Source organism: Polypterus senegalus, chromosome 5 (assembly GCF_016835505.1).
Source record: "Polypterus senegalus isolate Bchr_013 chromosome 5, ASM1683550v1, whole genome shotgun sequence".
Lineage (NCBI taxonomy): Eukaryota > Metazoa > Chordata > Cladistia > Polypteriformes > Polypteridae > Polypterus > Polypterus senegalus.
In genome coordinates this window covers 46,484,450-46,509,353 of record NC_053158.1, presented here as the reverse complement: position 1 = coordinate 46,509,353, position 24,904 = coordinate 46,484,450, and the positions used below count along the sequence as shown (strand labels likewise).

The 24,904-nt window shown below is 39.4% G+C and overlaps 1 protein-coding gene across 1 annotated transcript in view; it reads right to left on the bottom strand.

The window, feature by feature from the left end:
* LOC120530251 (sodium/potassium-transporting ATPase subunit beta-1-interacting protein 3) overlaps positions 1 to 24,904 on the bottom strand; it is a 609,068-nt gene that overhangs the window by 351,193 nt on the left and 232,971 nt on the right. The window contains exon 2 of the mRNA XM_039754574.1: positions 7,661 to 7,798. Within this exon, the coding sequence (XP_039610508.1) occupies positions 7,661 to 7,798 (138 nt within the window). The remainder of the gene's footprint in view (positions 1 to 7,660; positions 7,799 to 24,904) is intronic.

The following is a 24,904-nucleotide window of genomic DNA, read 5'->3' as shown; positions in this document are numbered from 1 at the left end:
AATAAAGCCTAACAACGTGACTTACAAATACAAATTGTACAAATATCAACAAAGTGATTACAACAAATATTTTATATAGTGAAATTTATGAGCTGAAACACTATATTGTGTTATACTTTGAACAAAAACTGAAGACGTGATCAGTGGAATAACTGACACAGGCACACCACCTTTTAGACAGCATGATTCTGACTGAGATCTGAGTCTGCATTATGACATAGGAAATAAAACATGAATTACGTTAAAAAGTCAGATAGGTTCATAAAAAGAGTGTGTAATTAAAATAAAGGAGAGCTTATGCAGACAGTGCAGTTTTTGAAATTTTTGCTTTGGGAATAATGAGATAGGTTTTAGTAAATTAAGAAGATGACCAGTATGGACATGGGACTAGGTGTTACAAATGCAAATCTTTTTAAGTATCAGCAATATTTCCCCTTTATAAATGACTTGCAGCAGTAAAAAAGATTAAGAGATCTTTATTTCATCTTTAATAGCTCATTGTGAAATCATAATGCTCGTATATTGCTCCCAAAAACACTGTGTAAGGGAAGCTTTGGGAAACACTATATTAAGCACTTTGACAGTGGATGCTTTTTTCAAGATGTCAGCCAGTCTAATGTGAATATGACTAGCTAAAGCTGTTTTTTAATAAACATATTACAATCCATCCATCCATCCATTATCCAACCAGTTATATCCTAACTACATGTTGTTTTCAAATAATGAATATTTTCTTCACAACAGAGTTTACCTTTGACTCTATTTCGTTTTTTGCTCAAAAGAAAATTTTTAGTTGTGTGAACACTTTCATAATTGAAACTGACTGAAGCTTTTTATATAGTGACTATATATAGTATAATAAGTTCTAAGGTATTTTAACCTATGAATTGCTCTTCTTACTCTGAATGGGTACAACTGTTCCAGGTATTCTCAAAATTAAGGGGCTATGGTATCAGATATTTAAAACAAAAAGAGGCAATAAACCCATAAACACAGCCTTTAACAAGTTAAACTCAAAAGACAATAAAGGGCCCCCCAAGAAAATCCACTGGGAAGTGTCAAAATTAGTAACATGAAAAATCAATTAAAAAAGAAGTTTATTAGAAAGCGGAAAGTGGCCTTTGAGAAAGAACTAGGTTCCAGAAATAAAATTTGTAAAGTTTTACAAATACTGTAATGTATAATAAAGTGACAAATAAAGGACAGAGGTGAAGTAACATCATTTTGTGGCCTGTAGTTATGAACAGAAAAGTAACTTGTAAACAGATCATGCGCATAACCACCACCAATATATTTAAAATGTAAATGTAAAATTAACTGTGTCTCCCTATAACATTTTCAGGATTACGTTCAAATGTGAAGAGAAAAAGAGAAGGAGGGAGTCACCTCTGCCCTGTGACTAAAAACTCTGTATGAGGCAAACACAATAAAGTTAAACACTTTGGCTTTTGTAAAATTAAAAAAAAAATCACTACTGCTCTTTTCATATATATGAGGTTCACACTGTGGGTGAACCTTCAAAAGTAAAAACTCAATATATCCGATATACGAGAAACAAAAATTACTCCAGTAGTCCAGCTGCATCATTTTGTTAGATAATTGCATCCTCCACTCCAATTTCATATCTGCTCCACAAGGCTTATTCTCACCTGGACAAAGCTAGCAGCACTGTGAAGATTATGATTATTGATTTCTTCAGTGCCTCAAATACCATCCAGCTATTCCTTTTAAGGTGGATAATCTTATTGTGTCCCAGATAATGGACTAACTGTCTAAATGTCAGGCTGACCACAGTTTGTAAGACTCAAGGACTGTCTCTGATACAGATGTGAGCAACACTGGAGCACCACAAGGAAACGTCCTGTCTCCTTTTCTCTTCGCTTTGTATACCTCAGATTATAAATACAACATCAGGTCATGTCAACTGCAGAAATTCCCAGATGATTCTGCACTTATGGGGTGTTAAAATGGGATGAGACAGAGTATGGGAGTCAGAAGGAGAAGTTTGTTTATTGGTGCAGAAGAAATTGTCTGCAACTAAACATCAGTTAAAATAAATAACTGGATATCGCCTTTTTCCACACCAAAGAGCTTCTATGCCCAGTCACTATTCACAAAGTGGATGTAAAGGTAGTGCACTCCTACAAGTACATGGGGTCCAAATCAATGATAGGTTGGACAGGTCTTGTACCACAGATGAACTATATTAGAAAAGGCAGAGCAGGCTCTTTTTCCCTAGGCAACTGTGTTCCTTTAATGCGGGTAGTGACATTCTTCACATTTTGTATAACTCTGTGATGGCCTTTGCAATTTCCTATGCTGTGGTGTGCTGGGCTGGTAATAACAATTCAATAGAGGCCCATTGAACCAACAAGCTAATTAAAATGGCAGGTTCAGTTATGGTATGCACTCTGGACCCCGGCATGTAGTAGCAAACAAGAAAATTAAGACAAAACTGGGTGCACCATTATGAACAATGTTGCACATCCTCTCTCTGACACACTAACCCTGAGGACGTTCGGCCATCAAACTATTCTGCAGAAGTGTGTCAAGAAACAGTAAAGAGGCTCCTTTATACCAACAGCAGTACACCTACATAATGCCTCACTGCCTGTCAGGTCAGAAACTTCCTTTTTTTCTTAAATTTTCTTCTTTTTTTTAGACATTCTGGTGTGTTTTCAGATCACAGTGTACTGTATGTATATATATATATATATATATATATATATATATATATATATATATATATATATATATATATATATATATATATATATATATATATATGTGTGTGTGTATATATGTATATATATATTATGGGGTGCCAATCAGGCAAACATAATGATTTTCGGAATATATAAAGTAAGTGTTCTGAATATGTAATACCAAAGCCTGATTATATAAAGTCAGCGTCAGAATATATAAAGTCAATCCTGAATATATAAAGTGACTTTATATATTCCAACGCTGACTTTATATATTAAAGTTTTGACTTTATATATTCCAACACTAACTTTATTTATTCAGAAAATCATTGTATTTGCCTGTTTGGCACCCCATATCATGTAGTCTGAATCACAATCTGATTGTATGGGTGGTTACCTACCAGGTAACGCTTGTGGTAGTCTGCAAATAATGCAAAGAGTATGCGACACATGTTTCGCCCCAATTCTGGGCTCATCAGGCGTACACACTCACTGCATCCCCTCTCGGGAATCAAACCTCGGACGTCAGCGGCGAAGCCTCTTACGTTGCACCACAGCGTGTGGTTAATTTATTTGACAGCATGTAGATTGGGGTAATTACATTCAAGGCAATCATGGTCTGAATGTGGTTACCTATCAGGTAACGCTTGTTGTTTGGTCTGCAAGTCGGCAAACATCTGCCATGGTGCCCCCTAGGGTGAAGCATGTGTTGCGTACTCTTTGCATTATTTGACAGTAAAAACTTTGTAACATTCTATGATCTGCTTCTCGCAACTGAAAGAGGGCACCGTGGTGGATGTTTGCCGACTTGCAGACCAACCACAAGCGTTCTGGCAGGTAACCATTCATACAATCAGATTGTGATTCAGACTACGAATGCCATGAATGTAATTACCCCCATCTACATGCTGTCAAATAAATGAACCACACGCCGTGGTGCAATGTTAGAGGCTTCACCTCTGACGCTGACGCCCAAGGTTCGATTCGCAAGAGGGGGTGCAGTGAGTGTGTACGCCTGATGAGCCCAGAATTAGGGCAAAACACATGTTGCATACTCTTTGCATTATTTGACAGTAAAATCTTTGTACTTTGTCAAAATTCAGGGGTAGAGGACGGTAATCAGCTGTAAACTACGACAAAACTCGGCCTTACGTTTAAGTTTGACTCTTTTTGCTAGAAGGAAAGTTAAGTAGTTTTGTTGATTTAAACTCGATTCCCTGCGTGAGTAGCGAAGAGCAAACAACCTCTAAAATGGCATCGACATCTGGCGAGAGACTAAATACTCCGTGGATGTTTTACATATGATCGCTGAACCAGACTCTGACTTGTCTATTTGATGCAAGTGATCAGGAGATGGACATCGAAAACAAAAATGGCGTTTTAGCATCAGCTGATAAGGCCCCAGTTGATCATGTTGTTGAACACGTTTGTGTATAGGGTAGTCCAGATCTAATTATGAAATTTTCATTACGCTGTAACTTATTAAGTTTATTACATAGAAAATCACCCGAAAAATCCCGGAGCATCGAGAATTGTATGAACTGACGACATGAAGAATCGTCTTTGCGCCAAACTGGAATCGTCCACACATAAATCAAAGTCATCCAGATGATCTGGATGTGCATAATTAGATCTGGACCACCCTGTAGTTGATACACCTACAGCAGTGTTCGCCTGGGAGGACCACCACTTATGATGACAAGAGGTACAAATCATATTATGTCACACTGAGACTGCCACCATCACCCATCTGCTGTGTGAAGACAACCAGGCAGCCGGCCCACCGTGTATTCCTGCTGGCCTTCGAGGCGCCCCCGTGCAGCCCAACATACACCAACAGCAGCCACAGCACGTAGCAACAGATGTTTTATGTTGATTTATGTGTGGAACCATTGCTTTGTGTGCTTTTCAGAAAACTAATTTTTTGGAAACAATATTCAGCCCACAAAGAGTTAAACAGTGAATTTGTTACCTCCTCTTTGCTCAATCAGCTGCTGGCTTGCTGCTGCTGTGCTGTGTGATCTACATTTTGTGCTTTATGATTGCTTAGCAACCTTCAAATCTCAGTTTTGTCATAATTTGCTAAAGTTAGTTAAATACAAACTGATAAGCTCCTTTGGGCTGAATGGTCAGTGATAGATAGATAGATAGATAGATTAATCCCAAGGGGAAATTCACATACTCCAGCAGCAGTTATACTGATACAAAAAACAATATTAAGTTAAAGAGTAATAAAAATGCATGTAAAAGCAGACAATAACTTTGAGTAATGTTAGCATTTACTCCCCCGGGTGGAATTGAAGAGTCGTATAGTGTGGGGGAGGAACGATCTCCTCAGTCTGTCAGTGGAGCAGGACAGTGATTGTCTTTCAATGACTCCCTCATACCATTGACAATGTTAGATGTTTGTACCAATTTTTTTTAAACTTATAATTGGAAGAAATTGTGGGTAAAGGTTATTAAGAGAGCGACACCCTTCCAGGTAGGTGGGCATGCAATGGGTGTCAAAATTTGGCTAAATACAACACACAAAGCAAAGAAAAAGTAATCTTCACAGAGCTAGATAATTAATCTATCATTGGTACCTCAGAAATATAACATAATAGTACAAACTACTTTGTTCCTCTACAGCGCTTCTCACCAAGTCCAGGCACAATGCGCATTGACAACTCTCAAGACAAAATGCCGTTATAGATTATACCAATAACTACATACAGAACTATCACATATAAGGATAAAGACTTGTTCTAATACATTAGAACCAAATAGAAACTGACATAAATGAAATGGAAATGAAAAACAACAGTATCTGTCCATCAGGTAATCATTCAACCACTGTCAGATTGTTGAAAAGAAGTCCTGGAGACCTCAGCCAGACAGCTGCCTCACCCCTATTGGCCATTCTATAGCAAAGTCAGTGCTGGGCTGGCCAATCCGATGAAAGAACCCTTTATTCCAGTGCTCCTTTATCTGAGATTACTTTTCCATGGCAGGCAAACACCATATATTATATACATTACTAGTTCATTCTATTATCAGTGTTATTTTTTACTATGACTCACTGTTACAAAATGTGTGGTAACAAACTCTATGATATCTGAGGATGCACCTGAATGTAATAACATGATTGCATTTTCTTACTTCTTTTTAATACCTTTAGCTCTTAGTGGCCCTTCTTTCTCAATTAAGGAATGTTTCTGCAATAATGTGAATGCTGATGGTTTTAAACTTTCTTTCAAAAACAAATGGTAACTTAAAAAGGCATGGTAACTTTCAGTATATGAAACTATCTATTTGTATTCCTTGTTCAGCAACAAAGTTTTGCTGTTTTAATGGAAAATCACTTCACTTATCAGAAATTGAGTATGGGGTGGAAGAAGGTTTGCTGGTATAGATACTTTCCTGTATGTTCAAGTATTTCTTTACCTGTGTCAAAGGGTGTCTCTATTAAACACCAATGGGCACTTCATTTTAGCCATAATTTTAACATTTCTGGAGTTAAATCAGTTTTAAAACACAGTCTATGGAACAAAACTCTAGTAACCCCCTATTCCAAATTATAAATATATCAAAACTCTTAACTAAAAAATTATTTACATTTAAAGGCAAAGCCAAGAAGATCAAATTATCTGCTCTGTTTAATTCATGAAGGTGTGAATAGAGAATTCAAATTATAAAAAGCTCTAGTACAAAAAACTGTAATGATACCTCCACGTTGCCTACATATACAACTTTGAACATTGATCTTGCTGGTCCATAATGTATCTCTGTAAGATTGGTCCTGTAACAGGAATTGACTTTTCATAAATCAAGTTACCCTTATAAATGGCCGACAGCTGGTCAAGCTGTAAAATATTGACACCCAGGGATATACGCTAGCCGACTGAACATAGATTTCCATTCTAGTTGTGCATGTGCCAGTCTGTGGTTAACTTAGCAATTTCTATGATGATCAACTAGTCACAGAGGCATTTTAAACAATGAGTAGATGGTTACCTAAGAAATAGCAGTTTTCTTTTGTGCTCACTTATGTGTATGAGTAGAAAATACAGAAAATGTATGTGGTGTACAAAGAAGTGCTGTGAAAAGGAGTGACAATTCAATCAATGTCTCCTTTAGAGTACTATGCCATCATCTTTCCCTTCTTCAGACATTGCAAGTGAGTCTGCCACTCCTTTCCATTATTTCACTATTTAAGTACACCTTCAGATTTATAAAATTCGAGTTTAAAATAAAATTTCACACACCCCTATAGCTTTTTTTTATTGTATTAGAATATTTTTGTGTCATTGCTATGTACTCTATTCTAAGAAAAAGGCATACTGATGACTGCCTGTAAATAGATTATTTAGTCAATTCTTGTTTTTTAGGAAAGTAACCCCCGTACTTACAGAAACTGCAGATACTGAAGCATTCGCTCTATGGAAAAAATATCGATAAGTTAGGGATGTCAGCTTGGGGGGAGGACCGGGGGCAAGACAGGGTCAGGTGGATGTCGGATGGTAAATGATCCTTCTGCAGGTTTATCTACAGAAACCTTATTACAGCTTTTACTTCCTCAATAGTCAAATTCGATCACTTTGTAGACACTCAGCAGAGGCTGTGATCAACCATCATAGAAGGATTACAAGTACAACAAACAAATTAAAACACATGCTTTTGGTCTACCTTATTGCTTGGATGACCAGATTTCCTTTTACAATTATATATGTTCCACCTATCTGTTAAATCATGCTTTTTCTCTCTCTTTTCTCAAGACTTACGTCATAGCTGCCTTTCATTGAAATTCTTCCTATACTCACATTCTTTCCTTAGACATTGTAGCTTCTTACAGATGGCATAATGTTACATGTAGCCTCACAGCAGCTCCATTTCGTAATGGACTCTGGCCAAACACATACTCAGCTTTGAAAAACACTCTCCATTTGTAAATTCAAAGAAAATAAGAGACTTACCACAATTATATATTTTGGCCTGAACTGAATGGTTCCAAAGAGACCCAGTATGACGACTATTATATGTAGAAAGTTGCCAAGTATAGGTGCCCATTGGTATCCAAGGAAATCAAAGATCTGTCTTTCTAATGCTGCCAGCTATAAAGGAAACATAGAAAGGAAACCTGTTGAATATACATAAGTTCATTGTTACTGTGCATTAAGCAAAAAGAAACATTTCCAGTTTCCAGGTTCATAACATAAGCAATCTCAATCTAACATTGCAAGGGTTGAAAATGCATTTATCTTGTAAAAACAAAAAAGTAATAACAAGTTACAGTCATGCAAGATTATACAGACTCCTATTGTTTCCACCAAAGAGTTACAATACCTTAGTGAGTTTTTAAAGAATAACAGTTTAGAGATAACTGTGTAATGTAAATCGTGCATATTGTATATGAAATGCTTTTATGTGCTCCAAAGTCTAATGACGATGATATGGGAGCATTAAAAGTTGGTGTAGTGGTGTACTGAGGCTTGGGAGAATAGAGAGTAAAAAGAGTACAGTAAAAGACAGGACAATCCTGGAGGAAAACCAAATGCAGTCTGTAAGGAAGCCTTGAAAGAAAATCGGGATTCCAGCAAGGCAATGACCCCAAGCATAAAACGAAAGTCACCCAGGAAATACTTAAAAACAATAATGCTAATGACATGCAGTGCCTGAGTCAAAGTCCAAATTTCATTTGAGGATGCACTTGAAAAATGCCCTTCACTCATGATCACCAGTTGACTTGACCAAGCTTGAGGAGTTTTGCCAAGAAGAATGAGAACAATTGTCATGTCCAGATGTGTAAAGCTGATTAAGGGAAACTTGTGTTCACAGACTCGAGGCTGCCATGGCTGTTAAAGGTATATCTACTGTGAGACTTACCCGGACACCACCAGTCGGAAACCACAGCTTTATCAAATGCACACGTTTATTGAACACCAGTAAATACAGGATCACAGTCCCAAACACAACACAGTGCACTCAGCACTAATCACCACTCTTTCGGGCTTCTCTCTCTCAGTTCTTGGCCACTTTTCGCCTCCTCCCGGGAGCTTCGTCCTGCTCCCACTCCCTACTCAAACTCCCCGACTGTAGGAAGGTGGCCCCTTTTTATTTCCACCCGGATGTGCTCCAGGTGTCCAATGACGTCCTTCAGGCAGCACTTCCTGGTGTGGCGGAAGTGCTGCCCTTTGCACTGGAAGCCCTCCGGGCATCCCTGGAAGTCTCATCCGCCATCTTGCCGGGTGTGGCGGAAGTAACTGTTTCCCGGGTCCCACAAGGCTTGAGGCACCCCCTGGCGGTGGCCACGGGTCCCAACAGGCTAGAATCTCTTTACTCCTCTCCCGTGGTCCTCTCCTGATCCAGAGCGGTTGCCCCCTTGTGGCCCGGAGGATGAAAGTGCCACATCCTGGTCCTTCCAGGTGTCCCGGCTGGGTAAGGGCCCCAGCAATCTGTGACACTACTAAATACAGACTACTTATGCAATCAACTATTTTGTATTTTTTATATTTGTGATCGCTTTGCAAAGATCAGTTTTCACTTTGACATTAAACTCTTTTTTTGTTAAAAAGGCCACATGAATATATAATATATATATATATACAGTCATGTGAAAACATTAGGACACCCATTGAAAGCATGTGGTTTTTGTAACATTTTTAATAAATGGTTATTTCATCTCCGTTTCAACAATACAGAGAGATTAAAGTAATCCAACTAAACAAAGAAAACTGAAGAAAAGTCTTTTCAAGATCTTCTGTAAATGTCATTCTACAAAATGCCTATTCTAACTGAGGAAAAGATAGGACACCCTTGCCCCTAATAGCGAGTGTTACCTCCTTTGGCTGAAATAACTGCAGTGAGACGGTTCTTGTAGCCATCTACCAGTCTTCGACATCGGTCTGAGGAAATTTTACCCCACTCCTCAATGCAGAACTTTTTCAGCTGTGAGATGTTTGAGGGTTTCTTGCACGCATACAGCCCTTTTCAAGTCACCCCACAGCATCTCAATGGGATTCAAATCTGGACTTTGACTTGGCCATTCCAGGACTCTCCATTTCTTCTTTTTCAGCCAATCTTTGGTTGATTTACTAGTATGTTTTGGGTCATTGTCATGTTGCATGGTCCAGTTCCGCTTCAGCTTTAATTTTCTAACTGATGGTCTCACATGTTCTTCAAGCACCTTCTGATACACAGTAGAATTCATCGTGGATTCTATGATGGTAAACTGACCAGGTCCTGCTGCAGCAAAGCAGCCCCAAACCATGACACTTCCACCTCCATGCTTCACAGTTGGTATGAGGTTCTTTTCTTGGAATGCTGTGTTTGGTTTACGCCAAACATGTCCTCTGCTGTTGTGTCCAAATAATTCAATTTTGGACTCATCTGTCCAAAGAACATTATTCCAGAAGTCCTGGTCTTTGTCAACTTTATCTCTGGCAAATGTCAGTCTGGCCTCGATGTTTCTCTTGGAAAGCAAAGGTTTCCTCCTTGCACACCTCCCATGCAAGTTAAACTTGTACAGTCTCTTTCTGATTGTAGAGGCATGTACTTCTACATCAACAGTAGCCAGAGCCTGCTGTAGTTCTCGAGATGACACTTTAGGGTTTTGGAGACCTCTTTTAGCATCTTGCGGTCTGCTCTTGGGGTGAACTTGCTGGGGCGACCAGTCCTGGGCATGTTGGCAGTTGTTTTGAAAGCCCTCCACTTGTAGACTATCTTCCGGACAGTGGAATGGCTGATTTCAAAATCTTTGAGATCTTTTAAATCCCTTCCCAGACTCATAGGCTGCTACAATCTTTTTCTGAAGTCCTCTGACAGCTCTTTGTTCTCACCATGGTGCTCACTCTCACTTCAACAGTCAGGAGCACACCAAACTAAATGTCTGAGGTTTAAATAGGGCAAGCCTCATTCAACATGCAGAGTAACGATCTACTAATTATGTGCACCTGGTGTGATATACCTGTGTGAGATCTGAGCCAATTTAAGAGGGAATACATGTGAGGGTGTCCTATCTTTTCCTCAGTTAGAATAGGCATTTTGTAGAATGACATTTACAGAAGATCTTGAAAAGACTTTTCTTCAGTTTTCTTTGTTTAGTTGGATTACTTTAATCTCTGTATTGTTGAAACGGAGATGAAATAACCATTTATTAAAAATGTTACAAAAACCACATGCTTTCAAAGGGTGTCCTAATGTTTTCACATGACTGTATATATATATAACACAACTGACTATATATATTGTAAAAGATAGCCCAGCCACAGACAGACACGACAACGCAGTGTCCAAAACACACACGTTTATTCAGCAAACCACTATTTACAATATTTACAAGTATGCAGTCCTTGGTTCTTCTGGCCGCCTCCACTCCTGTCTTGTAAGCTCTGTCTTTCTTCCACCCAACTCCGGCTCCCTGATTATAGTGAAGCGGCCCATTTTATCCAGTCCTGGATGTGCTCCAGGTGCCTGAAAATGTACTTCCGGCAGCACTCCCCAGTGGGGCAGAAGTGCTGCCCTGGCACCCGGAAGCAGTCTGGGCATAAGCCTTCCCTAGTCTGTCAGCACTTCCTGGTTTCCCGGAAATGCTGTCCCCCAGGTATCAAGGACCGGCCGAGTGCCCAGGGAAAAAAAGCATGTCCTGGTTCCTCCTTCTTCCAGGCATCCCGGCCGGGCAGAGTTCCTGGCCGTCTATCACAATATATATATATATATATATATATTTATACATACACACACACAGCTATTTTTTTTTTAATTGACATCTAAACCCAATGTACTACACTATGAGGTAATGAAAGTCAGTGATCATCAAGTGAATGACAGGTACAGCACTCATAAACTGTGAAAAAGTGTATTTTACAATCAAAAAGGAAAGTATGCTATAAATAAGTGACGTTACATGACTTAGATTTTCATAGCCCATTTCCACAATAATGAAATATTGCAACTTAAGACTCTGTCAGCTCTACCTCAATGCAATAAAAGCATAGTCAGTCAAACAATTCCAATTTGTTTTTGACATTTCCATTCACATACAACAAAAAACACCTTGACACCTGAGCAATCATGGGAGTTTTCTGTATTTTTACGAATATGCAGACCACATATACTGTAGATGGTGTTGTTAACATTTTTTTTAAAAAAATCCCTTATTTATTTTGGAATATTTTAAAATCTGTTTTTGGGCTTCTATTAAATGTTTTCCATGTCACACAGGTATGTTCAGTTAGCTCTTCAAAAGATTGGATTTAAACTGAAAGAGAATTAGCCTTTCAATGTGCCTGCCTGTGCTAGCTTCATTATTAATATATATTACATAATCACTAGAGAATTGAATGGTGCATTATTATGGAATTAGCATGTCCATCCCTGAGCTCAGCATAGATTAAAATGAGAGTACAATTCCCACGGTTTCATTATATGGTGTGTCATACATAGAATCTGCTTTTTTTTGTTTAATTAGTGTGTGCTTGACACATGTTAAACTAGAATGAATTTTACCAATGGATTAATTCCATTCCTTTCCTATGATTTTAATTAATAGATCCCTTCCTCATCATTCCAAAAGATAATTACGAGATATGTTCTTTAAAAATTTTCTATATGTTCCGGAGATTCTGTCTGTATCTTAATCTAAACTAACTAACTTGCATCGCCTCAAGGATAAATATAGATAAAGGATGAAGTTTAAGAAGGTTGCTTTTAAAAAGGTTTCAGATTTGTACATAGAAAAAAGTGTGATACTGGAAGATTACATTTGTAATGCAAAAGTTCAAAGGATGCAAGCATATTTTTAACATTGACATCTCTAAATGTCATCCTTCCTAGCATGTTCTTTAGATTGCATAGGTTAAAGAAGGGGACTACCATTTATATGAGATAGGAACTTCCATGCCTTAAAATGTATCCTAGATTGGTTGAATATCTTTAGTAAATTTTGAAACACTGGAGTGCTGGTCAGTTTATCATCTATATATATAATTCACTAAGGCAAGACAACCATGAAAAGCACGCCGGAAGGGGCATGGATTCACTAAGCCGCCAACAAGTGAGACACCTATGGCGCACGAAGGAAGGAGCCACGCCCACCAACTCCATTGGATACGACGACAACTCGCAGGGCCACGCCCACCAAGTCAGACGCGAGGACACAGAAAAAGTGGCGCCATTTATATTCGTCTGTCGTGGAGGCCACATGCGGTGCAGGGCAGGTTAATGTCATGTTCATGTCATGCACCTCCGAGCTACGTTGTCTGTTCATAGAGGCATGTTTTTCGTGGAGGTGAATCGCCATATGCAGCATGTGAGGGGTATCTCATGGGATCTTTAAAACAATCCTTTACAACTGAGGTTAAAACACAATGAAGTAAGCAGTCTTTAAAAAACGATTTTTCGGTTACAACGCATGACAGCTTGCACCATAGCAAACTGTTTTACACACCAATACAGCAATTCGCATCCGCGACAAACATGCGTCTTCTTAGATGCTCCTGCAGGAACACGGAAGACGTTTTCCTACTCACTAACACTCCTTTTTCACCGGCCCGCGTCTACCCTCGCTCTCTAGGCATTCACACTGCCTGCCCATGTGCCCGGATGCAAAAACTCACCGACCACCCAGTTAGCCCCTTTCGTCTGTGCTAGGAGTCCACATGCACGTCTAAGCCACGTTGACTTTTCATTATTCTTTTTGGTTTCGACACCATGAAAAACCATGCGAAAGGAACAACGAAGCCCGCCCAGAAACTCTACCCCTCCTCCCACGTGCTCAGGAACGCACCTCAGACCACTGCCCGCCAAATCAAACAGCTCATCAAACACATACTCACTCGCTTTGGTCTGTGCTCCGGTCCAAACCCAGCTGTGAGCCACGTTGACTATTCTTTTGCCCTCCATGGCTGCAAATGTATTTCATGGAAACAACAATTCTTTCAATGTTATGGAAATTCCTGCTTCAGGTGACTGTTTGTTTCTGTCAGTCGGGTTTTTTTGAAGAAATGTCATTGACGAAACTGTTGCTCTCAAACTTCGTGACATGGCTCTTAGCTTTGTTTGCCAACATTGGGATAACTTCGGTGACGTGGTGTCCGTTGTTCTTAGTCACAGAGGCATTGTTATACAGTCTGCTCAACAATACGCTGATTACATGAATACGTCCGGACTCTATGGTGCAGCGTGTCAAACGGTTTGTGAGGGGTATCCCATGGGATCCTTAAAACAATCCTTTACAACTGAGGTTAAAACACAATGAAGTGAGCAGTCTTTAAAAACTGAGTTTTCGGTTACGACGCTCCACCACGTGCTCCATGGCAAACTGTTTTACACGCTACATACAGCAATTCGCATTCGCGACAAACATGCGACTTCTTAGATGCTCCTGCACTTTGTTCACACCCCCCTCCCACCTCGCTACTACCGTGGTCAGGTGTCTTGGTGGATTATATATAGAAAGGCAGCCGAAACCGCACAGAGCAATGAAAAGTCTACAGTTCCATCTTTTCATTTACTTTCTGTTGTATCCTCAAACCCTCCCTTTTTAGACAACTGCGTCTTTCCAGAAGTGTGTAGCATTCAATAAATAAATATGCATGACATTGACCGTGTGTCTACCCGGCGTGGGTAAGCCGTTGAGCCCCATTCGGGCTGCAAACCGTGGAATTCCCACTAAGTGCGACTCATGCGCTCCCCAGGGTCGATCCTGGCGATGGGCAAAACGTGCCCCGCACATGGGCGGCCAAACTCAAAGGCGGCCGTTGAGGAGCGTGCAGCAGCCGCGACGCTGCGACCGGCGGCTGTCCGCCTTTGAATTTTAAAGTCTGAGGGTGGCCGACGACTATAGCAGCGGCGGCGTTTGCAGTGAGCAAAGTTTGACAAAGTTGCGTGTGGTGTGTATTGTAGTCGATGCGTTGATGCCTATTAGGGACTCCACATACATAGCGATTTGCTCGCGCGAGCGGGCGCAAAAGCCTTTGATGGTCGCCAACTCATCGCACGCTCTGTCTGAACGGGTCCATTGCTTACCATGCATTTACGACACGCTCTCTAAATGTGTGTAGTCCCTTAGTCAATGTTCAACTTGCATGTTTCATAGTTGCATCGCGAAGGCGATAGATTTCATGTGAGACGCGTACGTTCCTCAATGGGATTGCGAGTCAAGAGAAGCGGCAAAAGACAGCGGGACTGCGGCGATCTCTGAATTGACTGTCACTGTGTGCAGAGCTGCCTGTCGCTTAGAACGATTAAATAAACCGGCTTTCTAATCTAGGCTGGTTTGGTTTGAAATTAATCGTTTGAAATTAAATTTTATTTATACATCCTGACTCTAACCCTAACACCGCCTTAATCCTGTTTGAAGTAGTACATGTAATAGTAATATCCGTCATATCATAATAGAAAATAGGTACGTAGGGCGGCGAAACCACATTCGCACAAAGGTGGCCGTCTACCCAGGATCGTCCCTGACGCTCCCACTGGTTGCGTCGCGACAAACATGCGTCTTCTTAAATGCTCCTGCACTTTGTACGCACCCCCCTCCCACCTCGCTACTACTGTGGTCAGGTGTCTTGGTGGATTATATATAGAAAAGCGGCCAAAACCGCACAGAGCAATGAAAGGTCCACGTCAGTCACATGTACATCTGGACTGTGTAAAGACGACGACTCAAGTGACAAGTTGGAGGTAGGCACATGACCGGGCAGTACATACTGAACGAGAAATCAGCAGACTAGCATAACGGACAGAGCTGAATGGACGTCCTTCTCTCCTCCCGTTCCACTCTCCGCGCCGTGAACCCCCATCCCTCCGTCTGGCAGCAGAAGGCGCGAGGACGATCCTACGGTTTTCAGTCACGGACGATTGTGTGTTGGTTCGTTCCGTGCATTGTTACAATGTTGCTTTTCTTGCCGATTTATTACATTACCGATTTTTCAAATGTTAATTTTCTCCCTGTGCTTAAAATTCATTAAAAAACCGGCCTGATTATGCGGCGTATGGTACGGCGCGGGTTGGCTAGTAATTAGTATTTACTAAAGCACACAATGTATGGCATATAGTAAAAAAGAATTACAACTGGGGTTTCTTTCCATTGCTATCCAAGCAGGTGCAGAATTATAGACTGCTAATATCCACTATTTTATTGTAAAAATATTTTCAGCCTGGTAATAGAACTGGAAGTCAGGCAATGCCATGCCACCTTGTTTTGATGTGGTAGGGTCCTAGGGTGACAATATTTCCCTTTTACACTTTACTATATAAACCTTAACACAACGCACAAAGTTCTTAACAGACTGTCTGAGCTGACTGCTGTTGTTGAGTACCAGAACAGGCAGGACAGTAAGCTATACATTTATTCATGCATTATAGATCATATGCCCAAATTATAAGCAGAGTAACAATGTGAGTGCTGGTAAAATGATACAACCTGATAATATGTTACTAGGTGGCTGTCTGCCTTATTATGTTAATTGGTCTCTGTTACGGTGTTTCTGGCATGGCCCTCTGTATCAGCCTTAATTTAAGGGAACCTGCAGCTTCTTGAAACACCCCTCAAGTCAGTGTGGGGGAGCTGCTACAAATGACTCAGTTCAGGCACAACTCAGCCCCACCAGTCCACCTTTGTGGCTGTCAAAAACTTCTTCAGTTTCAAAGGATGTAAAAATGTAGTTACTGACAAACAAGAACCAACTGATACACAGGTAATCAAGTCATAAACTGCTTTCTCAAGTCTGTCATCCAGTTTAGGCTTTCTTCCTGGAAGGATAAGCTTGTTGAATGTAAACTGTCGCTTCATATGTAGCTAACTCTGGTCAAGTCTACCTCATCACATCACTGAAGTCTCAAAAACACTTAACAAAAAGTCTTATTAGATTTAGTAGGGTCGTAAATGTGCCACAGAAACAACTGGCTTATCCAGCTAACTTAAATTTTAAAATTAGAGTTATGTTTAGACATTAACTTCCCTGCCTGTTTAAATATTTCTATTGTTAGACATAAATGATAAAAACTATCGTCAATCGATATGCTAGATATTATTCTCCATTACATGCCTTCTCCTTTAGATACCTGTAGTGTCCTCTTTTTAATGTGTGGCCATTTTGCATTCCAGATAAGTCCTTCTAAGTCAAAGTGAATTTGAAACTAGAACAGGTCACTATAAGAGAAACATCATTTTTCTCATCTGTACATAAAATAAAAAATAAAACAAACAAAACATTGAGTGCCTCAGGCTTAGTTGATCCTCAGAATGAGTAGAGAAGACAGGGAAACAACAAGCAGCTTCAGTTTTGACCTTAAGTATAAAATTTAATTTTTGCCAAATAACATTTTGACTTAGAGGGCCTAAACAGACCCGTTAACCATCTTTGATTTAAATATACAGCATTAACAGTGTGGAGTATAAATTACATTAATACAGTTATTTATGTATAAGATTACATCAAGCTTGCTATCTAACAACCTCTTACTTGAGAATCAGTAGATACTAATACAGTTTTGCATACTGCGCAAACAGTGTCTTTTAAAAAGTAAAAAAAAAATTAGATCATAGTGTGAAAGCTTAACATTTACCTGGTAATGAGGCGGTAAGTGAATAGCAAGATCCAGGACCATCTGAAACTATTATGGGCAAAAATGAATTAAAGGAAAGTGTGAAATTAATCATCACCATAGACTCCTTTCACACTTCTAACTTCAGGATAATGAATCATTAATTATTTGACACCTTGCTTAAATGCTCCATAAAAAAGGATGCTGCATTAAAGACTGCTTATATGGAAAACATATGGCAACACTGCATAAAATCGGATCAAGTCACATGACATCATCTAAAAGGGAAAGCCAGAAGAGGATAGATCAGTCCACTTCCTGCAAGGTTAAAAGGAGGAACTGCACCCTGAGCAGAGGGAATGTTTTTCATTTGTCGGGAAGCCTCTCAATTTAACATCTACCGGTAAGACTTAATAAACAGGAAATAATTAGAATTAAAAAAGGAAACTTTACACTCGTCCAGAGAGAACTACTAGGCTTAGAAAGGCTTATATAACTATAGAATTGTAATAATAATAAAGGACACACAGAATAATGGTTTGCTTACTAAATAAAAATGTACTTATTTTAATCATTGAATTGCAATGGCATTAGGTTTGAGATAAGAGTGCCACTGAGGTGAAGCATGTCCAAGGTCCATGGAGGACCAGGGCAAGTGCAGATAGTTTTGAAGATAGCGTGGCTTTGATGTTGGATTTGTGTGTGTGTGTGTGTTTTGCAGTTGATGAGCGGCTGCTAAACACTTAATGGGGGAATGGACTGATTAGGCATTCATGTGCAGAAGACCGATTGGCTCAGCCATCCCTCATTGAGACTCCACACCTGCTTTTATAAAGATTATAAAACTGGATTGAGTAAGAGAAACATGAAAATAATGAGAGGAAAGTAAAAGACGAGGAAGAAAATCAAAAGAGAGACGAGAAGGTTGCAGGACCGGATTAGAGCCATTGCAACATGAAGGAAGCAAAGCAGTCGTGATTCCCCATGGTGGAGCGAAAGAACAACAACCTGTTGAGCATCTAGAGTGCTCCAAGGGTCGTACTGTGGATGCTGAAGGATGGTGGCAGGAGGTGGCTATGATGGGAGTCGACTGAGAACTGCATTTTCTGCATTTCCGCTGCCTCAGCCTTGCTGAACATGCCTGAGCAGTTGAGATAAAAAAGCGAGAAACAAAAACATCTGGAGAACAAAGAAGGGGCTGACTCTGACTATTCCTTGTTTTATCTATTTAACGGAACAATTAATGTTACTGCCAGAAGGGATCCTACTCCGTTGGGACCTTGAGCAAGGCCCTTAACCTGAAAATTGCTCCATGCACACTGTACAATTGCTGACCCTGCGCTCTGACACCCAAAAGTCATGCGAAAAGACACAGGGATTAATACAGTGTACCAAATACCAAATTAATTGATTTTTAACTTCCTCATGATTGCATTGTTTAATGGGTTATTTATTAGAAGATTTTTGCACTGCACTTTTGTTTTGGATATTTTACACTTTTGAACTTTTTTTCACAATGCCTTGTTGTTTATGTCCTCATTGTCCCAATTCATTTCAGTTCATGTCTATCAATTTCTCACGCACTCTGAGCACCACAGCACCATAAAGGTGATTTTCACTCTATCTGTAACTATGCTTTGTATATACCATATGTGTTTAATAATCTCCTGTATTCCTTTTAATTCCCTTTACTCGACATTGTGGCATTCATCTTTAAACAACAGATGCAAGCTCATCAATAAAGTCACCTCTTTAATTCCTATGCACCAGCATGTTTAAGAGTTAACTTGTTCTGCGTCCTTTTTAAGTCTGCCAGTCACTATTCAAATTAAGAAGCTTCAGAAGCAGGTCTCCGGTGAATGTCCCGTCTGAGTGACACCCCCAGGAGGTTTGTCTGACACAGTACAGCCCTCTGTGAAAACAACCCAAGAAAGCCCCAAGATATGCTAGAAAGCGAACGTCTCATACTAGCCTGGAAATTACTAGGGAATACACTACAACAAGGTGGAATATGTTTTAGAGGAAAGATAAATCTGGTAGGTTTTCCTCAGTTTGTTGACAGTATAATCAATCATTGGGAAAAGGATGTTAGAAAATGATTGGAAATTTATCTTTTTAACACTGTAAAATAATACAATTACAACTAAAAATGAATTTACAAAAAACTCCTGTTATCACATGTGCTTCCTGATTGTTGTAACTGAGATCTTTATATCAAAAATAGAAAGATATGCAATATGAATTAATTTTGAATATATCATTTGTGCCTGAAGCCGTATACTGAGAATGAATAATTCACAGCGTGACAGCTTAATATTCCTCTCTGAAATTCAGTGGATTGTTATCTGTATGTGGGTTTTAAAGAAAACCAGCTAAGAAACAATCAGATATACTTTATTGAATCTCAGGGGACAACCAAAGAATTTATAATCCACCGTTTAAAACTAGGGATGCCATGTGTGTAAAACATAGCGAATGGTATCCCTTACTGTACAAGTTCATATTTCCCCTATAATAAAGTTGTCGAAAACAAATGCGATGAGCTGTTTCTCAAACAGATACTTCGCAAACTAACAAGTCTGTGTTATTTAAAAGTGTCTTTAAACCTCTGAATAAAATAGATTTGACAAGTAAAAAATAATGACACATAAATTATAAATAAATGGGGCTATGTAAATGCATGTTCTTTCATGTTTCATTGCTATGTTAAGAAAAAGAGTTCATATGGCACAAAGCTTTTTCAGATAAACTAGACACCATGACCCTTTGAAGCCATACTTGTCTGCTTATCAACGTCCCTGCTGAATATTCAGAAGTTCATACAAAATCATGCAGAACTAATGGATAAACAGGAAAACATATTTATGAAAGTATGGTCACTCATTTTATATACAGGAATGCACAAAAAATCTATATGATTGCTGTGGGCTTAACATGAATGCTTACTTCGTGTAGACCAGTGGTGTCCGACTCCAGTCCTGGTAGGTCGCAGTGGCTGCAGGTTTTCATTCTAACCATTTCCTTAATTAATGAAGTGTTTTTGCTACTGATTAACTCTTTCACTCTTTTGTCAAAATTCAGGGTAGAGGACAGTAATGGGCTGTAAACCGTGACAAAACTCACCCTTATGTTTTAGTTTGACTATCTTTGGTTGAAGCTATGTAGCTTTGTTGATTTGACCTTGATTTCCTGTGCATGCATGAGTAGTGAAAAGCAAACTGCCTGTAAAATGGCATTGACATCTGGTGAGAGACTAAAACAAATTTGCAAAGCAAAACACTCCATGGACGTTTTATGTATTATCGCTGAATCGGACTCTGGCTTTTCGGACTCTGAGTTTGATGCAAGTGTTCTGGAGATGGATATCGAAAATGAAAGTGAGGGACCAGCATCGGCCTGTCGGCCCCCAGCTGATCGTGGTGCTGAACACTTTCGTGTAGCTAATATGCCTACAGCAGCGTTCACCTAGGAGGACCACGACTTATACTGACAAGAGGTACAAACCATATTGCGTCACACTGCGACTACCACCATCGCCCACCTGCTGTGCGAAAACAAAGAGGTAGCCGGCCCGCCGTGCATTCCTGCTGGCCATCGAGCCATCCCTGCACAGCCACTGCTGCCAGAGATGCAAAACAGGTGCCAACAGCAACCACAGCACGTAGCAACAGATGTTTTATGTTGATTTATGTGTGAAACCAGTGCATTGGGTGCTTTTCAGAAAACTGAGTTTTTGGAAAAAATATTCAGCCCTCAAAGAGTTTCTTGTTTAGCCTTAGTTTTAAATTACTTGACTCAGACCCCTTAGTTGTTTCTTTTTCCTTAATGAGCAGCCAAACAATAATGAGACACAAAACAAGCCGCCATACGACCAGCTAACCTTAAAATAAAGAAAGGTGAAGGTCTTGGTCATGTTGGTCTGCTCAGGTCACCAAAAGATCTTGATGGTGGTCTTAGAAAAAAACAGAAAATCAACTGTCTGCTGTGGCAGAATGTGAGCAGCAACAAGTCACGATATTCAATAACAGCTTTAATTAACAGCAAGAACTGGCTTCTCATTAAGATACTGGTTACAGTGAATTTGGCTGGAGTTTGATGTTCCAGTTTAGCTGGTCATCTGTTGGCTCGTTTCACATCTAATTTATGATTGGATGCCATTTAATAAAGAAACAAATCAATTCAGGGGACTGAATCCTTAAAAACAGGGCCATTAAAATGGGAAAAGGAGTTAATTAGCAGTGAGAACTGCTCACAGATGAGCAAAGGGGTATTCTGTCTCCTGGCAGGGATGACTCTACTCATTTTGTTTATGTGTTTTATAGGGGTCTGTTTGGGTGACTTTTTGGCCAAAAAAGGTTTATCCATTATGTCCACAGACATTGAGCAAAGCACCAGAGCACTTTACGATTTAAATTACTGCCTCTACTTTGTACTTTGCCTAAATGAGATATTCGATTGGTTTAGAAATGTGACTCTCAGTAAAGTGTCTGATTATTCCCATCGACATTTAAGCGGAATTCACTATCGGTTGTCTTCAGATATCCATATTATACATCTGGCTCAGCAAGACTAGTACAGTACACTGAATATATACAGTAACTGCAATATGGCCAGTCTACTAATTCATTACCATTGTACTACTTTTCCATTTTTAGGACTGATCATTTTGCAGTGCTAAGTCTTGCCTCATATCTGCTCCTTCCTCTTCTTATTCCTCTCCACTCCACTAAAGCAAGCAGTAGTGTGCCCATTCTCATTAATAAAAGTGAAAAAGCCATTAATGTTGCTATATTTCCTGCTTGATTTAAGTAACTGAAATAATGTCAGACACCAGATCCCCTTGTAAATATATATGCCAGTCATAAATCACTTTTGTGCTGTTGTTTCAGAGATTAAGCTTTTATCTAAAGGTGGCAAAGTGGAATCTAAAATGCCGTTGTGGGCTAATTTAAAAGCAATACTTTCTGGGATATGTGGTACAAAGCCTATTCTGAGAATTCAAATACAGTTAACGGTGCAATGGAACAATGCGCTTTGATTTGTGTTTGCTCTGTACGCTGGCCATCAGATTCCTTTTTTTTTTCAATTTGTCACACTGACAGCCAAAATCAAAAGATAAAAATATTGCCTGAAACTTTACAGGAACCGGGGAGAAACAATGCTGGCTTTTCCCAGAAGTTGTTAGCAGTATTACCCAGAATTTAATTACATCTGCCCTGGCATTAATTGGTGTTGCAGTCAGGGTTTTAGTGAGTACATTTTCTAATTATGAATCTGTATTTCAAACTTGATGCAATTAGTCATGTTGCTTTGCTGTTGTAATCTGATAGTGTGTCACATAAAATTAAAGTGATAGATTACTGAAGAAATCATATTTACAATATTGTCCAATGTTCAAAATAATTGCGTAAAATTGTATCTTCCTTGAGTTTTTCAGTTTGATTTTGATGGCTTGTCCTAAAAATAATGACTTATCAGCCATTAAAATCTAATGAAGTTTGAGTTTAATGTTTAATAATTTGAGTACCATAGCAGAAGCAGTGGTGCATGACACCTCCAGAGACTTAGGTTTAATTCTTAGCTCAAACACTGCTTGGGATAAACTGATTTGCTATATACTGTACAATAGCGGTGTAGTTGTTAGGAATGCTCTCTCAAGGCTCCTTACATCTGTGTTTGGCTCCCACATAGTCACTCTCTTGGGTGAGTTTCGCTACATTTGTATGAATTTTCTCTGAGGACCTAAATTAGACCCTGTATGAGAGACAGTAACATGGTCTCTAAAGAAATGACATGCTTTTCTGGGATGGTGCCTGTATTGTTATTCAGTGCTGTTTAGTCCCTAAACGGGCAAAAAAGAGTGTTTATAAAAGGAAATCAGTAAAAGGGGCTAGTAAATGTAAGTATTTTATGAACAAATAAGTTACTTCATTGCAGATTGTTGAGTACAGGGGGTCCTCAGGTTACAACACAGTTCCGTTCCTACAACAGTGATGTAACCCGAATTTTGGTGTAAGTCGAAAACACACCCTCGCCTAAGTCACTCACCTATCTTAACACATTTGCAAAATCATAATTTAGAACATAAAAACACAACTAAGCTGCAGAAAAAGGAAAAGGGCATAAATATACTGTACTGTAGTAACAGAAAAAATTAGTGTAATAAAAAATCCGTACCTTTATTCCTTCTCATGTCTCAATTTTTTTAAGTTTTTATGGGAAGTGAGCGTTGTAAACTCCAAACGTTGTATGTCGAGACGTTGTAACCCGAAGACCCCCTGTACATTGATCACTATTTCCCTAAAACACTGAAAACACTTTTACTATTAGATTTACTATTAATTAAATATAAATATACTTAAGGTTTAAGACTGATCCGCTTCATGCCATTTTCAGACATTTACCTGTCCTGTACTCTGAATGGAGAGAATGAAAAGGCTGCCTGTTTAAAAAAAGGACATCACTCTTTTATCCCTGTCATAGTCAGTGAACAATGCCAATGTCTCCTTGGTACCTCTTGTCGTAATTCTGTATATAATAACAACTTTTGTTTTTACTTACACAAGTGTGACCCACTGGAATCTCACGTAGGAAGGTGTCAATATAAAGAATAAGAAACAAAAAGAAAGGAGCCCAAGCTGGATTCACTCTTCCCATTCTGTTATGTCAAGTCCAATTATCTTATTAAAACTCTCTTTCCATATGCCTTCTTATAATTTTTTTTCTGTTCAAAAAGGGCTTGATATTTTGTCTTGTTTTATTATTTCTCATGTGATTTGTTAAATCTGAGACCAACCCAAACACATGTTTTTAGTTGTGCCAATGGAAGTATGATGGCATGATGACAGCATACTACAGTCACTATTCTGTTGGAAATCCTGCAAGCCAAACTCTTACTGTAGTGTCCAAACATGAAACCTCAACTTCAAAACATACACACACCAGACACTTTATTTGGTACAGTGTGCTAGTACTGGGTTGGACCCCTTTGATATCAGAACTGCCGAAATTCTTTATGGCATAGATTCAACAAGGTGCTGGAAACATTCCTCAGGGGTATTTTGGTCCATATTGACATGGTAGCATCACATAATTGGTGCAGATTTGTCGGCTGCACATTCACAATGTGAATCTCCTGTTCCACCACATCCCAAAAGCGCTCTGTTGGATCGAGATCTGGTGACTGTGGAGGCCATTTCAGTACAGTGAACTCATGTTATGCTCTAGAAACCAGTTTTAGATGACTTGAGGTTTATGACATGGTGTGTTATCCTGCTGGAAGTAACCATCAGAAGATGGGTACACTGCAGTCATAATGAGACGGACATGGTCAGTGACAATACTCAGGTAGGCTGTGGCATATAAACGATGCTCAATTGGTACTAAGGGGACCAAAGTGTGCTAAGAAAATATCCCCCACACCATTACACCTCCACCATCAGCCTGAACCGTTGATGCAGGGCAAGATGGATTCATGCTTTCAAACTTCTGACCCTACCATCTGAAATCAAAACTCCTCAGTTTCCTGTTCTTAGCTGACAGGAGTGGCACCCAGTGTGGTCTACTGCTGCTGTAGCCCATCTGCTTCAAGGTTTGACATGTTGTGTATTCAGAGATGCTCTTCTGCATACCTTCGTTGTAAGGAGTGGTTATTTGAGTTACTGTTGCCT